General features: G+C 36.2%; 1 protein-coding gene across 1 annotated transcript; it reads right to left on the bottom strand.

Annotated features, from left to right (window-relative positions):
• Positions 1-621: 621 nt before the first annotated feature.
• Positions 622-14,706, bottom strand: LOC103339937 (Transducin/WD40 repeat-like superfamily protein). The gene is made up of 25 exons (XM_008243297.2): positions 14,564-14,706; positions 14,295-14,440; positions 13,644-13,753; positions 12,466-12,631; positions 12,221-12,321; positions 12,024-12,096; positions 11,748-11,883; positions 10,880-11,040; positions 10,344-10,468; positions 10,159-10,258; positions 8,729-8,825; positions 8,082-8,133; positions 7,690-7,791; positions 7,449-7,595; positions 7,139-7,301; positions 6,811-7,038; positions 6,567-6,721; positions 5,902-6,030; positions 5,673-5,790; positions 5,389-5,584; positions 5,122-5,233; positions 4,889-5,043; positions 2,067-3,507; positions 1,785-1,979; positions 622-1,481 (listed from the first exon to the last, which is right to left on the bottom strand). Exons 2-25 carry the CDS (start codon positions 14,425-14,427, stop codon positions 1,005-1,007), a joined length of 4,872 nt encoding a protein of 1,623 aa, XP_008241519.2. The 5' UTR covers positions 14,428-14,440; positions 14,564-14,706; the 3' UTR covers positions 622-1,004.
• Positions 14,707-19,602: the final 4,896 nt, after the last annotated feature.

Here is a 19,602-nt window from a genome sequence, read left to right as displayed (position 1 = left end):
TCACAAAGCATCTACAATTCATAATTATCCATGCGTGAGCCAATGACTGATAGTACGTAGCATAACTCTTCGGCCGCATTAGCATGTTGGGGGATTGCTCAAGGTAAAATGATGAATCGTTTTTCAGAGAGAGGATGAGATACATTTGGGAAGTCTAATGCATGGACAAGGCGGAACAGTTGGAATCTACTTTGTGCCTGAGTAAAGGAAAAATCTAGAAAGGAATGAGACTGAGTATACAGCATTTGGGCAAGGCTGTATATTAAAGCAAAGCGACGAAACTGCTTTGAAATGCAGGAAAAGAAGAGGCCCCCTCTTCCTTCTATTATTTACTTTCAAACCGAATAGAACCAAAATGATAAAAAAAGCTTGTCACTTCTGAAAACTTCTATTATTTTGCTGAAGTCATTTGCATTTGTGGGCCGTCACTCGTCAGGTAACTTAAAACATACGTTGGAACATTAAACATTGGAGGCTTCACGTGAACCCTATAAGACATGTTCTGTCTCATAGCTCCCTACAAATATGGATACAGCTACACTGATACAGTAAAATAAGTCAAAATAAATAGTGATGTAATCTGTATGAAATTCATGGTATACGGCCATAACGATGCACTAGTAGAAAACACTGATCAACTAAAATTTTGATTCCATAGCATCCAGGTTTTTACAAAGTCAGCAGGATAGTATCACAAAAATGGGATTATCAATGATGTCCTATGACAAGGTGTGTATAATGACAATAAAAAATGGTGGTAAATACATAAAAGATGAAATAATGATTAGGGCATGACAAACTCAAACTCAAAACACACGAAAATAGCATGATACATTATATACCTAATGGGATGTGGTATAATCTCTTCTTTGTCTGAGGGAAACCTCCTCTGAATGATATTCCACAGCAGCAACTACTACATCGGGGTGAAAGGTACTCTACAATGTTTGGGGCTAATTTTCTCAAAGTTGTCCTGTAAGCTGCATGTTGCTGAAGTTTAAACCTCAACCAAATGGGGAAGGTACAGGCCCGGGCCCTGTGAGTGCATCTGATCTCTTTATGCTTCCCATCCCGCATATAATGCAACCCGGCGTTGCGAGAGCAGAAAATTTGGCCCCGCAAAGATCACAGACATCATATCCAATCGTTGACAGACGACTAAGTGTGGCGGCACAGAACTGGGAAGGATCTTCAAGTGGATCAATGGACTTGTTGGAGAGACCCCTTTGAACACACATATCAACCAAGCTCCTCAACTCATCCTGTTTACTTGGAGGTGCTTTGGACAGCAGGAGTTCAAGCATCTGCTTTGAATAAGCATAATTCTGGACCTCCATGTTCCGCTTAATCGCAGTTCGGATACAATTTATCCTGTGTTTTGCCAGAAGAGGCAAAGAACCCAGGTGGCGTGAGAGTCTTGCCATCTCATCTTTTGCACTGATTGCACTAGGACCTTGAACTCTTTGCAGCCGCCCAATTTCCTGTAAAATGAAAACCCCAATTAGAGCAAAGTTATATGCTGCTAATTCCAAACCGAAGATTTCAAATCAGTTATGGGATCTTTGCTGACCAGTTCTAATATTAAATATGATATTCCAACCCCCACATATGGTTCTTTTGGTCCCATGGTGTTACTATAATTATTCTTAGAAAACAATAAATGTATGCAAGAGTGTCAATCTATTGGTAAAGGGTTGTATTGTAATCCTCGAGATATTTTGCCTCAAGAAGTTAGGACATATTCCATCTGTTTTATTTGAGAGCTTGAATGAGAATTATAATACCCCAAGAAGAGTAACTGCTATCTTGTATTGAGCACAGATGGTCCCTTGCGCTTTAATATCAGCTCCGCGAGAGTGATCCTTAGCCAGTGCAAGAAAAGCTTCATCAAAGCAAGACAACGCATCTGAAAGTTGATTCTGCTCAAGGTGAGCAACCCCAGTCTTAAAACATACAGAAGCAGCAGCCCCACGGGGTACCTGTTATGAGGAAAGCCATGAAATGAACATGGATTGAGATGGCGGAGAATTAGATAGTTATGGATGACATGTACATGAATGTGTTACCTGTCCAGGACGCACAGAAGATGGTGGAGAAGGAGGTTGCACAGCAGGCTTTCCAGAATCTGCAGTATTTGGAACCCCAAGGGCACTGAGATCTAGAGGTTGCGTGGAAACTGGGAACTGAGTTGATTGAACCTGAGACTGTTGCTGCACAGCAACCTGGCTTGAGGATGGTGGGACACCACCATCAGGAAGTCCATACGACTCGAGTGGAACCGCAGCCTGTTGACTAGCTTGAGGCGGAATACCGCCATCAGGAAGACCAACATTGGTATTGGATGCATTGACCTGGTTAAGAGTTTCCTTGTTGCTTTCAACCCCTTGAGAAGCTTGATCCAATTTTGAAAGATAGGTCCCAGGAGGGGGCAGTGCGGCTGCAACTTGGAGGGATGGTATGGTATTCTGGAAAAAGTCCTCTGGAATAGGTCCAGTTGCAACTCCCTTACCAGTTGTGATAGGAGCTTGCTGTGATACAGTTGCAGGTTGTGTAAACGAGTCCATACCAAACAAATCACCAGGGGCGGAGCCTACACGAGGAGCCATTGATCCACTGTTAGCTGGAGGAGGCGGTTGGGATAACATCTGGCTAAGGTCCTGGGATCCAATAGTCAATGACTTGGTCCTGGTCATCGGTGGACCCAACCCTTCACCAAGTTTGAGCTGCTTCGTGGCTTCTTTGATTTTATTCACATCCACTGCAGTAGAAGCAGTTGGCTTGTCTCTTATTCTAATGTGCAACTTTTTAGCTTTTGAAGTTCCCTCTTCATCACTGCTGCTACCATCAGCTGCACCATACATTGTTTTCTTGAATTCTTCTTCAGCTTTAGCCTGTTCATCTGCTGCAGTGGAACTGGCAAACTGTTTGTTAAGTGTTTCCAGACCCATCAACGAATCACCACCAGGAACTCCCTTGGACATATTAGATGTGGATTTAACTGAAGACAACTGAGGACCGTTAGGCTTATTGCTACCACCTGCGGGTGTAAAAGCTTTGACCAAGCTATCTTCCCTTACTTCTACGATGTTACCTCTTCCCTTGATTGAACCCAAGTAAACACCAATATGATCAGCTATAATGGATGGGATGGTGCCATCATCAGTCTTCATGTATGGCATCACCTCTGCAGCCAGTTCCCACTGAGGTATAGCCTTCATGTTTGTTGGGGTTTTGATTTCCCAGTTCCCACCACCCCATTCAGGACCTTTAGGAACCATACTCTCAGCAGCAAAATTAGCAAAAATTCCTTGAGTCCATCCAGTAGAGCGGACCCTTAAAATCCTTTCACAGTATCGTCTTAGTTCTGAATCAGTGCCATCTTCTTCCAATTTTTGAGCAAGGCGGCGCATGGCACTGGGGTTAAGGTGGCATATAAAGAGGTCGAGCATACTTTCATAATCCGCTATAACTTCAAAAGTTTCTTTTGCACTATCAAACTGACCAAACCTGCAATTTCATCTTATGTTATAAACAAAAGTTGCTTCAATGCAAAAACAAGTTACACGAGAGCCTTTGTTTTATACAGAAAATAACAAGAGAATCATCAATTCATCAGTTCTTCAGCAATAAGCTGGAACCTGGATAGAGCAATTTGAAGAAATAATAATAATAAAGCCTTAAATGCCATTTGAAAGTAGCATAAGGGATGTCGACTTTAAGCCCAAGATAATTTCAAGTACATAGGCATTCACTTGCAATAGAATTCTTATCCATCGTCTTTAGGACTGTAAATTGTGTAGTTACCATAAACTATTCCCTTTCTAGTTTCTCGCAGAATTAATAACAAAATAAAATGTATGACAAAGCATGAATACAAGAGAAAGAACTCAGAGAACCAACAACTCCTGCCAAGCATATCAGAGGTTCAACACTTCCTCCAAGCATAGGCACACCTACTATCCCTAATTGGCAAGGTAGGATACTAAGGATTCCTATTTAAACCAACAAAACTATTTTAGGGCAATTAGGCATCTTGTACTTGGGTATGCTTTAAGTTTTTGATATCTAATACCACCATAACTCCACATTGGAAGGAGGGCGAAAGTAGCACTAGGAACTTTTCTTATATATAACCCATCTATCAACCTTTCATGCATATTTATTTTCATAATTTATCCCTGTTGTGCCATATATTCATTTCTTAATCTTGTGCAACATGCCGAAACTCAAAAAACTCTAAAAAGTTCAGTTCTGATTTTTCCATACCACTCCCTTTACTCATTAAACTTACAACACTTTTTAAATTATGAACAATTGAGGCTAGGGAAGGGTCTCAGGTTGATTTCTCTAAAGAACTGAGAAAGTGCTGGTTGATGCAAACCCTAGAACAGATGTTTCATTCCAAATGTTTTATTCAAGTACTTCCCAAATTGCAACCCAAGTACCTCCCAACTTCCAAATGTTTTTTGAATCATTTACTTCATTCATCAAATCTTACTGATGTGATGATAATCGACTAAGATATGTGAAGGTGTCTCATATCAGACACCTCGTTATACATATTGCTTTTTTCTTTTTAATGAGACCTCCATTAACACCTTACGTGTTTTATACAACAATCAACAACAATAACCATCAGATATAAGCACCATATAAGCATACTAGCTCGAATCCTTACCAATGTATATGCAAATATGTCTCAAGATCCTAAAGTATGTCTTACATACTATTGGATATGTCAGGGTACAATATCAGACAATTTAATTGAGAAGCAATCATTAAAGTAAAAGATACAGAATAAGTTTGTTGAAAACTGTTAGAAATATATAGTATTTAAAATAAACAGAATAAAATGAAATAAATTGAACATTTTCTCTTATCTGCGTACTTGATACATGCATAACCCAGTTGGCGGAACCGGTGGAACAAATGAGAGGTTGAAGGACATCTTGGATAATCTCTAGAGCGCAGAAATTCATCTTTTAAGACAGATAAAGCAGTAGAGAAACGCAGAGCTTTGATAGCATAGGCACCCCTCAACACCTAAGTTATTTCACATGTTTAGTAAACAAAATAGACAACTAACAAAATTTGTTGAAACACCACACTGTTTCCACTTACCTGAGTGAACTGTGGTCCTGCTTGAGATAGTGACACAGAAAGATCTCCACAAACAGGAGAGCCTCTAGCAAGAATATCTAGAGACCTTGGAGTGATACGCAGGCTGTCAAACCTTCATTGAGAAAGTAACGACAGATATCAAATGTCATCAGCATTCATTCAAGGACCCATATTTATTAAGGTGCAGAAAAGAAGAAAATGCTTTATGATGCAAAAAGCACAACAGACAGCATGTGCATAGGATGAGATCATGGGGAAAAAAATAACCTTGATGTTATTTGATACAATATCTCTGGAAGGTCAAGCTTCTGCTCAAATCTCTCTTGCATTGTGGCAAATCCAATAAGAAGAGGTTCAAGGAGCCCAACAAGACAGCTCTTAATCTCAACTGCCTTCTTTTGTCTGGGATTTATTTCTGTTGGGTTAGCAAGCAACAACCGATCATTCAGCGCACCAACCAAAACTGCACATTTACATCATAATGAGTCAGAAGGATAAAAAGAGTGAGATACATACCCACATCAGCATCATTAGCCACACAAGGTACATACCTGCATAAGGCATACTGATAGAAAGAATAGTCCTTACTTTCCCATCCCAGCCAAGCACGCTAATTGCAGTAGTAGTAGAAAAGAGAAGTGCAGGCCCAACCCATAAAAGTGATCTAAAGTGAATAGAGGTCAAGTGCTCAAACAAGTTGATATAACCTTGATAACTCAGTTAGATGAATGATTACGAAAAAAAATAAAAACTTTTACACCAAGATGTTGTAAAGGATATTGAAGGAAGTCCTTTATCAAATTTTGCGGAACTGCCTGCCAGTATATCCAGATCTGCCGAAACTATAAGCACCCTTTGCGTCGTTAATATTCCAGCAACATATCCCCTAAGAGTTTCTTGCCAATGAACCTGTCAAATTTCAACAGCTGAAGCTTTGAAGGGGCAGATTGGCACTTCAATAAATACATCCACACAAGTACAGTCTAAGAATAACAGTTACACAACAATATAGTTGCATGCCTTGTGATGTGTGTGAATGATGTCTCTCATTTTAATGAGTAGTTAACCATGCATGAAGAGCTATACATATAAAATAAATCTGGGAGGCTGTCTGTCAGATGCAGCCATAATGAAAAACAATAAAGAACTCTACTGGTCTTATCATGACAACACCCAATATACAAGGTTTTAGGAACTTGAAGAAAATTTGCTCTATCTTTCTACAGAAAAGTTAGAGTCTGCTCGTAAAATGCAATGTGAGAGAGGCAAAGGGGTTGGAAAGATTTTTACCCTCACCATCACGTCCTAAAATATAAGTTTTCTTGAATGGGTGGTTTCAACTGAAGAAGTATAAGGGGGCATATAAGTTTTACCCTCACCAGCACACCCTAACTACTCTCTAATGTACAACAATAAGAACAATGCCAGAATGATTATATGAGCACCTGAAGTACAATCTCATTTAGTTTCAACTTAATTGACTTTTTTCCTTCACTTTTTGTTGCTATGTAATGACCATCAGCATTAGAAAGGCGGTAGCCTTGAACCAGCTTTGCCAAGCCAATCTGACTCCCATGAGAAGCAAACATCAATGTTGACTCTGAAATCACAGAATACTATGATTAGCACATACTGTTGATGAAAACTTTTTTACAAATTAAACATGATAGTTATTCTTCCCTCAAGTACCTATAGGAGTGGAAAAGATTCGATCAACCTCACTTTCAAACATAAATTGCATTGGACCCTTGGGACCAACATCAGTATCCACAGGTTGGCTCTCTTCAGACAGTAGAATCTTTTCATTTGCTTCAGGAGAAGCCTTTTTAGGCAGAATATATAAAACCAGTCCAGTCTTATCATCATCAAGAACTGCAAACTGATTTTCATTGGGTCCAATAAATGCTGCATCTCGACCTACAAAACTCAAAGATGCAATTTGTGAATAATTATTAGATCTCCTACATGCATATGTAGACATTTTAATGGAATAAAGACATCCAATAGACAGACAAACCTTTTACTGTACTACATTTACTGTTTGCTGCCTGAGAATCGGTATTTTCAAAATAAAGCACCACTTCATTTGTAGCACCACTAAATTCATAGACAACAAGAAATAGGCTCTGCTTTTTACTGTAGCTCAAGTACTTCGGATGGTATTCCACATTTCCGGGAACCTATGAAAGAGGGGTGGAAAGGATTATTCCACTACCACTGGCACCGCCAAAGGGAATCCTCATAAAAGCTAAAAGGAAAATACAAGACATCACACTGATACACTTTTGTTTTTTTAAAGGATCACACTGATCATGTGAAGACATTACCGTTGTATAAAGTTTCTTGTAGATACTATCTGCTCCAGAACAGATGTTATATGCCATAAGGTGTATGCCATCCACAATAAAGGCCCGGACAGGATAATGAAGAACCCGATTCTCTTTATTGAAGAAATTTAGCTCCAGGTGAAATGGCTGCAAGTGAACCAGAGTTTTCATGCACAAATTAAGCAAAAGCAACTTAACTTACAGAAGAAACAATCAATCTATAATATCAGAAACAACTTACCTGACATACAGGAGCGTCCTTCAGATGATGCTTGGCATCTACAACAGTAATGAGAGGCAGCCGAGATATTGGGGCACTTTTGGCATGACCTTCCATAAAATGCTATAACAATAATGCAAAGAAGAGTCAACAAAACTCAACAATAAACTGAATTATAACAAGAAACTTAGGAAGTCTGATTAGATCAAACAGGAAGTTCCCAAAAAGTGCTTTAATACAAAGGAGATGGGATGGGACAAAATAAGCTAAGATTATGGCTTGTGCATAAGCTGCAATAAAGCCCCTTACAGCCGCCTGGTAAGGTACAAATTTATCCATCCTCATAGCATAACAATCCATATTCAATGGAAACAATTTCTACTTCACATATTAAAAATAAGAAAGTGACATACACTCTGGAGAAAAGCCTTTCGGGCAATGTCTGATATCGTAAGGTGACCATGCCTGCCAGAAATGAATATTATTATTGACAATAAACGATACTAATAAAGTTCAACATAGTATAAAAAGCAGCAAAACAGATCCAATGAATTCAACTGAACAAAGCCTCTAATTCAAAGGAATACCATAAGAGTGCAAGTCTAAGACTTGAGCCAAGAAAAGCAGAAAAATGACATACACATACATACACAACAGAATTCAACTTGACAAAGCCTTCAATCCCGGGGAAAATTTATGAGTTAAAGCCTAAGACTTGAATCATAAAGCAGTAAAATGACAACCAACAATTAATTCAACGTATGCAGCCTGTGTCATCACTAATAACCCAAAGGAAGAAAAGGGTTAAAGTCAATATACAGTAATACAACTAAGCTTAGTATAGGTATCTCAACTTCGGCATCTGTTAGTTTTTTGAATGAGAAAGAAACTAAAAACTGTAGATAGGGAAATTCTTTACAAAGTGACAAGGGTCCTGAATACAACTTAACGAAATTATATAAATAATCACACGTATAATTATTGTGTTCTCTAAAGTTAAAATCCAACTTCCACTAATGGTCAGGCCAACAAATCTGGTTTACACAAGTTCTCATCTCACCCTTTCAGATGATGTTCTTGCAGTTGAGCTTGAAGTTGATGTTCAGCTAATATTCCAGATGAACCCAAAGCTGAAAGCTTTTCTTTCAAAACAGATGCTGCAAAATACCTCTACTATTAGCATATCTGATTAAAAAGCAAGGCAGCAACAGAAAGAACTATATGAAGGTTTAGAAGTTTAAAAAATGGGTTTAAAAAATGTCTTACCATTTTTTAAAAACAACAATATTCAAGGGGAAAAAAGGCATGATACTAATGTAAAAGTTAGCAAAAATTATTCAGGTGAACAGAAATCATGACATGCTACTTAAATTATGTTTCTCATCAGAAATAAAAATGATACATAGAGTTAGAGAACATGTAGAGTTGATGACCAGCAAAGATACGTATACAGAGTTACAGAACATGTATCATGTATCAAAATCCATGACTACCAAGCTTGCATCCTAAAGATGCCTACAGAGTTACCAAGAATATGTTCTATCATTAGCATTTAAAGGAAATGAATGTTGCCTTAGTATTCTAAGAAGTATATAATAAATATGAAAATTCATGGTTTTTCCCCATTTTCCCCGTTACATCCTAAAGATGCCTACAGAGTTACCAAGAATATGTTCTATCATTAGCATTTAAAGGAAATGAATGTTGCCTTAGTATTCTAAGAAGTATATAATAAATATGAAAATTCATGGTTTTTCCCCATTTTCCCCGTTACATCCTAGTTAGAATTTTTCAATGAAACTGGAGAGGAGAAAAGATAAGAAAGAAGGGCAGCACCTATTGAATCATGCAACAGAAAAGTAAGGTGCCAGTAATGATTAATGAACTCATTGATCTTTGATGTACATATATGTTTATCAACAAGCACTTGATTAGTAAACCCTCCACTCCCATGATTAGATGGATCTGAATCCGTTGCTTGTCTTGTTTCACTCTCAAGCAATGCCAAGACAAGTATAGAATCCATTACAATTTAAATGACCATAACTAAGAAGTATAGTAGAAAAATAGAAAAGTAATCAGACCACGATAACTTCTCCATGGTAGTTGAAGACCACCTATTAAGACATCTCATGTACACCCAACATAAAGTGCATTATTTACCACCAGAACCCTTAATGAATCCTTTATTCCTGGTAACTACCGAAAAAATTCTAGTGAATGATGAGAAAATTCACATATGAATATGACATACATCTTTGCTATTATTATCTTTAGGTCAAGTTATTAGAAGATTCCTAAATCATAGGCATTAGAAAGTAGCATTTCCTCAGAATGCTGTGCAATTCAACTGGGAAAAAAACACAAGGACAAGAGCTCCTGAGTAATATAATGATGCCTACATCCGCATGTATTTTCAATTAAAAAGGTCACAACTCTAAAAAAACAGTACACATAAATACAGAAATATTGTGTAACTCTTATTTTCACCTGAAGATCCTCTTGCACCTTGCAAAACTGCAAACAGTTGTTTCCTTCCTTCCCTAGTGTATGCAGCCCTATTTTTCACATTGTCTCCACCTATCATATTCTATAACAAAAAAGTAATATTCAAAATATGCACTTTTTGATGCAGTTGCAGTAAAACGTGTGTTATTTAAGTGGTTGCACTTAACTGCAAACAGAAGTGCTGCTAAATTTAATTTTGAGTGAACTTCTAGAGTTTTGATTCGCGGTAAAGGGTAAGCTGCTTCTCCACCCTGCTGAGAAAGGATGCGAGGGATATCAAGAGATTCAATTGCTGTAGAACAAAAGGAAAACACTGAAGTTAGTGCAGACTTCATTTTGAAACAATAATCCTCTAGTCCCTTATTAACATAAAACTAGAGTGTCTGAGACCTAGTATATACAATTGCTTATGTTTTTTCATACTGATTCACAAGAACTGTCAATTTTAGTATCAGAAGCATTAGCAAAAGATAAAAGGAGAAGGAATATAAAATTGTGTTTGTGTATGTTGGGAGGGGGGTCGGAGAGAGTATTCTTTCAAAGTTAAAATAAAATCTAACAAAAAATTACTTGTAAAATCACAACAAAAAAGAAAAGAAAAAGGAAGTGCAAGAAAGAAAACAAAAGGTTGCCAATATGTTCTGCAGAACCATATCCTTCTCATGGTAAAGAAAACAAGTAAAAAATAATAATAATAACTAACCAGCAGGCTCAAAGAAATTTGCTTGCATTGGAGGTCTATTTGGATTAATTATAACCCGTGTTTTCCACACTTGAAGAGTTCCATCCTTGGACACAGTTACAAGTAACCGCAACATTGGGAGCCAAGAAACTGAAGCTATTGGTTGGGAACCCACTTGTGTACTGAATTACAGCAAAAAGTCAAACTTAGAATATTGATGAATGCCAGAAAGAGATTGACAAAACAAGCAAATTTCAAACAGGAGTGGATCATATAGGCAGTAAACATGGCGTGCCTCTGAAGATATGAAAAATAATCCATTTCAAGCAATCCTATTCTATACTCCATCTCATCAATAACAATAATAATGACTATGGAAAAGTATGCATTAACAAAAACTGTAAACCTAAAAAGCTTCTAAAGCCCTTATCATTTGTCTAACTGATTAACTTAATGATATCACATACTCTTAGCTTAGTGGAGGAGATTGCAGATACTTTCATGCAATTCAAGGTCAACTGGACCTTACATAAGTTTTCAAGGCAAATAATATAATGTTTATAACTGCAAGCTGGTTCTGATAAGATTGTCCAGTAAGCAGTTTTAAAAATTTGCTAAAACATTTAATCCATTCTTCTAAAGAAAAATAAATAAATTCGCAAAACCTAAATCAAGTAAATGAAACAGAAGCGTTAAATGAATGAATACCTCAGAAATAAATATAAGTGATTAATTCATAATTTCAACAGGGTGGTGTAATCACTATTAGTTTCTTCTGTGAATGAAATTTTTTGGTTCCTATCTTCAGTTTTTACTTTTTGTGGCCTTTATGGCACTTTATGTGTTCTATTTCAGAATCTTTCTAGTATTGCTACCATAAATGACTTACATTCCAATCATATTAGGTCTCTCAGTTGACACATCCCATGCGAGCAGCGTACCCCGTCGATCACCAACAAAGATCCACTCCAATGTTGGGTGGAAACCAAACGCACCAGCACCCATGAGCTTTATAGTGTTGTCAACTGAAGAACAAGAACAAAAGATGTAGAAACACATGAACTAATTAAAGGACGCTAATTTATAACGCTCAAGTCTCAACAACTCAACAATAAATAATCAGGCTCATCTTTTGCTCAAAAACAAGGAATCACTCTCATCTTACTTTGTAAGGTGTAATGAACAGCATAGGAGTGAATGTTGTAGGCTCGAATCAAACCATCTGCATAAGCCACATACTGAAATTGGGAAAAAGAAAAAGATTATTCCAATAGCACAGAACAAAAATATGAAGCATATTATATTTAGATATTTATCCAACAGACACACAATTTATACTGGCTCAACCATACAACTACATACCAGGACAGGGTGGCGAGGGTGGCATGCAAGATTGACAATAGGTTTTTTCAAGTCTGTCTTTATTTTTGTTGGCGCTCTTCCTCCTTCAACAGTTCCAACAACTTCATGCATATTGAAGCAGTATCAAGAATTAGCCAGTAGGCAAAACTGAACATGTAATAGCATTAGACTGTCATGTCACTGCATTTTCTGTGTGTGCATTTGTGAGGGGAGTTAACAACTGAAACAAAAACACAGAGGAAAACCTGTGACACTCATTCTTTTGTGGAAACCGAAAAACACTACGGGTTGGAGAGGTGTCAAAGCCAAATGGACTTCTGTATCAGAAGAAATTTGCTCTGTCTTTTTCTCAGGTGAATGCAAGACACAAGTTTGCTCAGCATCAAAATCACAAGAGCGAATGGTACAGTCCTACAAAATGGGGGCAGAAGGAAATCCATATTTAGGCAAGCAAACAAGTAAATGCATAGAACATGAAATATCTGGCTAAGGAAGACGATCGAAATTTTAAACCAAGTACTAATGATTCTTAAACACCAAATAAAATGTAATCCTCCATAAAACAACAAAGGACTAAGACAAAATGAATGAAGTAGTAAGCAAACCCACAAAATACACTAACCAAACAAAGAAACAACAAAATGGTTCGTATTATATATTGTGCTTTGACTAATCTATTCAAGACTCAGTCACCTATTGAAATCAAATGAAAATGGATCAATTTCTCCTAAAGCATGCATCTTTGAAGAACTGGCCATTTCATATACACATGTTTCTAAAAAGATAGTCAAGTAGATATTCCAACCACATACATAAGCATAATATTTGGCCCATTGATCAAGATACTGAGTCACATATCCTCCATTTGTCTCCCAATCATTGAACATAATCCATTATAGCGGTGAACAACTGTAGTCAACATATTATATGCACACTTTAACAAAGAAAAGGTCACAAATTCATGAAGCTTCTAAAAGTGTATCATTGGAATAGAGCCAATGCTGAAATATTGAAATTAGATTCCATAGTACTCTTATTAGAGCACTTGACTGGAAACGTAGATGATGCAAGAAAAAATAAATTAGTATTTTAATAAAGTATGTTGGTTTGCCACTGTTCCCCAAAAGACTTAAGCTATTATTGTACCAACCTACAATTATTAGCCCAACATGTGGAATGAAACATATAATAGAAGGTCGTAGTTACAAGGATTTGAACTCAAGATCTCTTGCTATGATAGAATGATTTACTTCATTAATTTATCATTGTTCCCAAATGCTTAAGCTGTTAGGATGTGGATAACCAATTATTTATAAACATGTTCTAAAACTAAAACTCACATATTAACTTTAAGAAGTGATCCAAGAAGAAATTCTCTATATCTAAAACATCCTAAACAGAGAAGGGTTTATAGGGCACCAACCTCAAGGATCGCTACAACAGAATGCCCACTTGTGGGACTATAAGACATGCGGACAACAGGTGTACCAATATCAATAGATGAAATCTTGCATCCTGTCAACGCATCCATTTCTGTGCATACAAACATAAGACAATATAAATTAAAAACAACCAAAGTAAAATGCATATATATCATATAAATTAGAGCACTTTCGACCTCTAAAAGTTCATTCAGTCTTTCGATTTCATGGAGTCATCCATGTGGCCATTCCTAAAACAAGGTTTTCTGACAAAAATAACCCAGTCTCATGAACATCACATAAAACCTCAGGATTAGTCCAAGTTCAGAACTTTAAACTGATAATAGAAGCTCTCACCAATACTCACACCATAAATTTTCACACCAAAAATGAGTATGTTGGATATTTACACTAGTGGCATCACATCAAGGCACTTTACTACTCCAACGTCACACTCACCCACATGCACAAACCTAGCCTGGGGCAACTGAATTCCCCAAGAACAAGACTAAAACATAAGTTTTTTCAATGTCTCTGTAATAACTAGAATGATACACACACACACACACACACACATATATAACAATGTTTAAAGCAGAAATTTGAAATTCACTTATAATTAATATATAAAATGGAAGGAGTGAATCTGTTACCGATGATGTAGTTGCCGATGGCGACGGCTACGAGCGCCTGATGGGGGTGAAATGCGGCAGCATGAGGCTGCAATGGTTTTGAACTACGTCCGACATGTCGTAGATCCAGATGCTGCACCGTCGTCCACTCCATCTTAGACTTTCACCTGTAAGTAACTACCGCATCAGAAACATGAACGCCTATAATGCCCCAAAATCTTAAACTTTTGTTGCAAATTTGAAACAAACAGATCGAGAAAGAAAGAATATGCAGAGGACTTAGATCTTACTTTACTTGAAAGTGAAAATTGTGGGATTGCCTGGGCCAGAGACTCGGAATTAAGTGAAATGGGAGCTCATTTGAAGAAGAAGACGTTGATCAACGACTGAACCGAAATGAGAAAATTACAGAGAGAGGAGAGAGAGAGCTTTCAAGAACCGAACGACTGGGACCAACTTAATATGGGCAAAAAGCCCAGTGTGCCATTTAGAGTTGGGCTCACTTTCTAACTTTATTGTAAGTACGGTCCATGGACCCAACAATTCAATTAGGAAGAATTTGTAATTGGCCCAATTATTTGAGCCCACTTTCAAATTGCTACTTAGTTTAGGTAAATTCACAAACTCATTTTTCGCTTTTTTGTTTTCCTACCAACATTTATACTACAATGTCACAATTGTGACTTTCTTGAGTTGAATTCCAAATTCTAACCACTAAGTGATCTTTAGGGCTGGCATTTGGTTCATCGGGACAGTGTTCGCCTTATTTGAAGAAAAACAAGGAAATCACTAGTATTAAATTAACCAGTTGAAAATTCCGATTTAAAATTGTAACCAGATTAGCAAGAGGAACATATGAATGGTTTACATCAAGCCCCATTCCATCTATGAATTAAATGTGATAAGAACATTGGCAAGACTTTCAAGTGATTGCATTGTTCGAAAATATTATGGCAGACCCTAGTAGATTGTACCAATGCTGCCATTTAAATCCTAGCCATATAGTTTTCCATGACTGGCTTTTAATCATCCACTTCAAAATCAATGCTTTTGTCATCATATATTCAGAAATTTGCAGGTGGTCCTTCCTTGGATCAGTTGACGAAGAAAAAAGGACAAAGAGAGAAGTTCATAAAGAAGAGGAAGATAATTTAAGAAGGAGAAGGTAGCGCGTGCCATACAATAAATGGGAAAGGATTTCATGGGGTCTTGATGGATCATGTAGGCCCAAGTGGTTAAAGAATTACAAATTTATAAATAAACCAAATCCTAGACATGTATTTATAAAAAAAACCCAAACACTATTTAAATATAGAAACACACCAAAAATCAACCCCAAAGTCAACTTTTTGGGTGTGTTTATAAATGAGTTTTAAGTGTGTATAATGATGAGTTTTGGGTGTGTTTATAAAGTGTTTTGGGTGTTGGATTTTTTTATAATTTCAACCTTCATTTTAGGTGTTTTAGTAAAACTCCCTTAAAGAATGGCATTGATTTTGCCTAATCTAATGCAAGGCTTGCTTTTCGACCAAGCCTTTCATAAAGAGAATGAAAATGACACAAATACTCTTTCTTTTTGACAGATGAAATAAAAAGTACTATTCTTTTGGTTTTTGTCTCTTCTCTTGGTCCCTTGGAATAGAAAAGCTGCAGATGGGTTCCCACTACGGTGGTGGTGGAGGATTCCCCCTTCCTCCTATGGCAACCAGAATCGAACTTCAGTGGAATTTCTTTCTTCAAATGTAATAACCAAAAAAAAAATTGAATAGAAAATCTATATATTCGTTTTTTTTTATTTGAAGAATTGGGTAATATTATTTAATTAAAATAGAAAATAAAAAACTACAGTTCAGTGCCTTAGGTCCTCACCTATCTCATATGTTTTCTCTCTTCCATCTCTTCTTTAATAAAATTAACAAGAAAAACACACCAAATAGATATTAGTTAGTCGCAATTTTGCCCCATAAAGGGTTAACTGTCGATTCACTCCGTGAACTTGTATGCTACTTTCAATTTGCACCCTCAACTTCTTCTTCTTCTTTTTTAAATTAAGTATGCGAACTAATTTTTACTGCCAATTTCCCCCATTTATTGTAATTAAGAAAGGTGGGAGAGATGGGTCTGAAATGAAATGTTGAGATTTAGACGATAAGGGGGAATTGACTAAAAATTAGGAGGGTGTATTCAACTAAGATTTTAAAAGAGTTTAAAAGTTTGGGTGTATTCAATTCAGATTTTAAAAGAGTTTGTAAAAGTTTGGGTGTATTCAATTCAGATTTCAATTGATATTAAAAAATACATTGAAATCTAGGTGTATTCAATTATGACTTTTTAAAAGTCAAACAAAATTTAGGTGTATTCAAAAAGTAATTTATTTTGAAGGAATTAATAAGTTGCCTGATTTCGTTAGAAAATAAAGTGGTAATTATAAATAAAAAAGGCTTTGACAAATCTTATGTGAACCCTAGAAACTTTGAACGTGCTCTACGCTTTCCAATCATTGAACGTGTGTGCTTGTCAAGTTGAGGTAAAAAATCTCTTCTCTTTTTCTACGCTTTGTACGCTTTCCAGTGCTTGAATAATTGTTGTTGCTATACATCATCATATGTCCAAGCAATTGCTGTTGCTTGTATTCAATGCACATCATGTATGAATAGTTGAATAGTTATTGTTGCCGTCATATATCCAAGCAATTGTTGTTTCTACTTTTCCGTGATATATCTAAGCAATTGCACATCTTGTATTCGATGCACATCATATAACGTGTGTGCTTGTCAAGGTTTGCTGTTATTTATTTATTTATTTTTGTTGTTGTTATTATTAATTTTTTGTTTTTAATTGCTGTTTTTTTTTTTTTGGTTTCTATGCATCATATCATATAGATGATAGCCCTCTTCATCGATCTATGTTCATCCTTTTTTTTTTTGGGTACAATATCTATGTATATCTAGTCCATGCCAAAACAAAAAGGAAAAAATTATCTTCATATATAATTTTTTTTCTTGTGAACTAATTAAAGATTGCATGCAAAACTTGGATGCCAAAACACTTATCATCAATATCAAAGCCGTCTAAAATAATTGAAGACAAGATATCACAGTTTTACTCAGCTTATGAGTCATAATTCTGGATTTGGGTGGGACTCCATCTCAAAGAAATTCATAGCTACTGAAGAAGTATGGCAAGATTACTTTGGTTTAGAATTAATTATTTGGGTAATGTTTATATGTGTTACTTATGAGCTTTGCTTGTGTTTTATGTGCCTTTATGCTTTTTCAGTTTTGTCTTTTCATTAATGGTATTTTATTTTAATCTATATACTTATTTACAATTTTAGATGTGCACTTCAGATTTTTTTTGTTATTAATGGAGATGGAAGAAGTAGATGCAGTACTATGGAATGAAGAAATCAAGGAAGAAAAATGATAAACAGCCCCAAAAGAAAAAGTAAAAAAAAGAAAAAAAAAACATTTTAGAACTCTAATAAACTCTTTTAAAATCTATGATAAAACTCTAACAAACACCATTAAAATCAATGTGAGTACAAATAAACCGCTTATATGTTTTTCGTGGAAATAAACGGGTTATATTAGTGTCAAATGCTAATAACTCAATTTTTACACCGTCAACGGGTTCCTTCAATTTGCATTTAAAACAAAACAAAAATCAGAATAAAAAAAACATATCCGAGTCATTCAAAACCTGAAACTGATAGCTACTCATGAATTTCCATGGTGGTTTTTAATTTCAACTTTGCAATATCTCTTCAAACAAATCCTCACGATTTCCACCACCACCATCTGTGACAAAAAACACGTGAAGTCATTTAAGATAACAGCTCCCTTTTCTTTGCCTCCAGATTCCAATCCCTTTTCTTTACCCACAACCCCAAGTGTTTGACAGACAAAGGAAGGGGCCATACAACTTGAATTCTTAATTGGATTGGAGCTACATCAAAACTCTGCTTGTCTTCATCTCTGTACACTCCCCTCCATACATATCACTTGGAGGATTTTCTTAGCATGCTGCTAAGAGAATATTGATGCTTTGATAGAATATGAGGAAAATGACAACACTCTGATATTTTGTATGCAAGGATTATTATGAAAATGACTCTTCCCATGCATGATGGTGCGCGCACACATACACACATATATATATATATATATATATATATATGAAATTATTATATATCAAGCAAACATATATATCCATATATTTTGGGGTTGGAGGAGTTGATGAATTCATATTGTAAAAGGCCGAAAAGGAAGATCATCAAAAACTGAATCAAATCAGCGAAGGAGAATCCATGGACGAAAGATTGGACAACTGGGAAAGTGGGGCATCGATCCATCATTCACAGGCACTGAGGCTTACAGATTCTAAAAGCTAAGTAGGGTCTCCCCTCGCACGGTCCCCATGTTAATGATTGAATTTAAGAGTGTATCTTCTTCGGTTTTTTTCGTTTTTCTTTTCTTTTTTTCTTCTCTTTTTTTGGGTTTGAGTACGTGGAATCTTGATGCATCTTCCTCCTCCTTTCTCCCCTCCGAAAGGAAAAAAAAGAGAGTAGCTGGAGTCCTTATCTGAAAGCCAAGTTTTTTTTTTTTTTCCTTCTTCTTTCTTTTCCTCTCTAGTTGCATAATTAGTAAAGAATTAAAGGTGCAATTAGATGAGGTGCATGCAAATAAGTATCTAGGTATTCAAGCTCTTCTAGAATCAAATTTGTCAAGCTTGAGTTTGCTTAACTCAAACTTCGACTCGAATGTGTTTTTCCCAATTGAACTTCATGGTTTGAACTCAATTTTTTTTAAGGGGTCTTTAAATATAGGTCCAATTTTGAGTCTGCACTAATTTCGAGGATTAAACCCAACTCACTTGAGTTTAAACGGTCTTAATTGTCTAATAAATAGTTTGAATTTAATTGGTAACTGAACATATACATTCCACATTAACTTCAATTGCATAAGTAAAAAGTTAAAACTTTTTATGAGAAAGATCAACTTAGGATCAAACCAAACTCAAATTGTTTCAGGATAAAGTACAAAGTTTTTCTTCAAACAGAAACCCGTACCAGCCCAAAATGAGTGGACATATTATGAACACGAATGCAGAGATTAACAAGGGACAGACAGATGTAAAATTGCTGCAAGCTTTTTGTACAGCCAGCAGGCTCAGTCTCGTAAAACACCATAAACCTACATGCCAAACAATAACACAAGTTCTTACAATTAATCATGCCCTAAAATCTCATAAACTTTTTTCTTGCATATAATTTTTTTCGTTAATCTTGTATAATCGTACTTTGAACGTACTAATTAAGCTTTATAGG

This window comes from Prunus mume, linkage group LG8 (assembly GCF_029339155.1).
Source record: "Prunus mume cultivar Tortuosa linkage group LG8, ASM2933915v1, whole genome shotgun sequence".
NCBI classification, from domain to species: Eukaryota; Viridiplantae; Streptophyta; class Magnoliopsida; order Rosales; family Rosaceae; genus Prunus; species Prunus mume.
The sequence above is the reverse complement of the archived record's forward strand: the minus strand, read 5'-3'. Positions and strand labels throughout refer to the sequence as shown.

Bases quoted from the DNA above. Each gene is read 5' to 3' on its own strand.
- LOC103339937 (XM_008243297.2), bottom strand. From the start codon at position 14,427: ATGGAGTGGACGACGGTGCAGCATCTGGATCTACGACATGTCGGACGT. The intron at 12,097-12,220 runs GTATGTAGTTGT...TCCCAATTTCAG, and splicing joins ACCCTCGCCACCCTGTCCTG to TATGTGGCTTATGCAGATGG. The intron at 11,884-12,023 runs GTAAGATGAGAG...CTTGTTCTTCAG, and splicing joins TGTTCATTACACCTTACAAA to TTGACAACACTATAAAGCTC.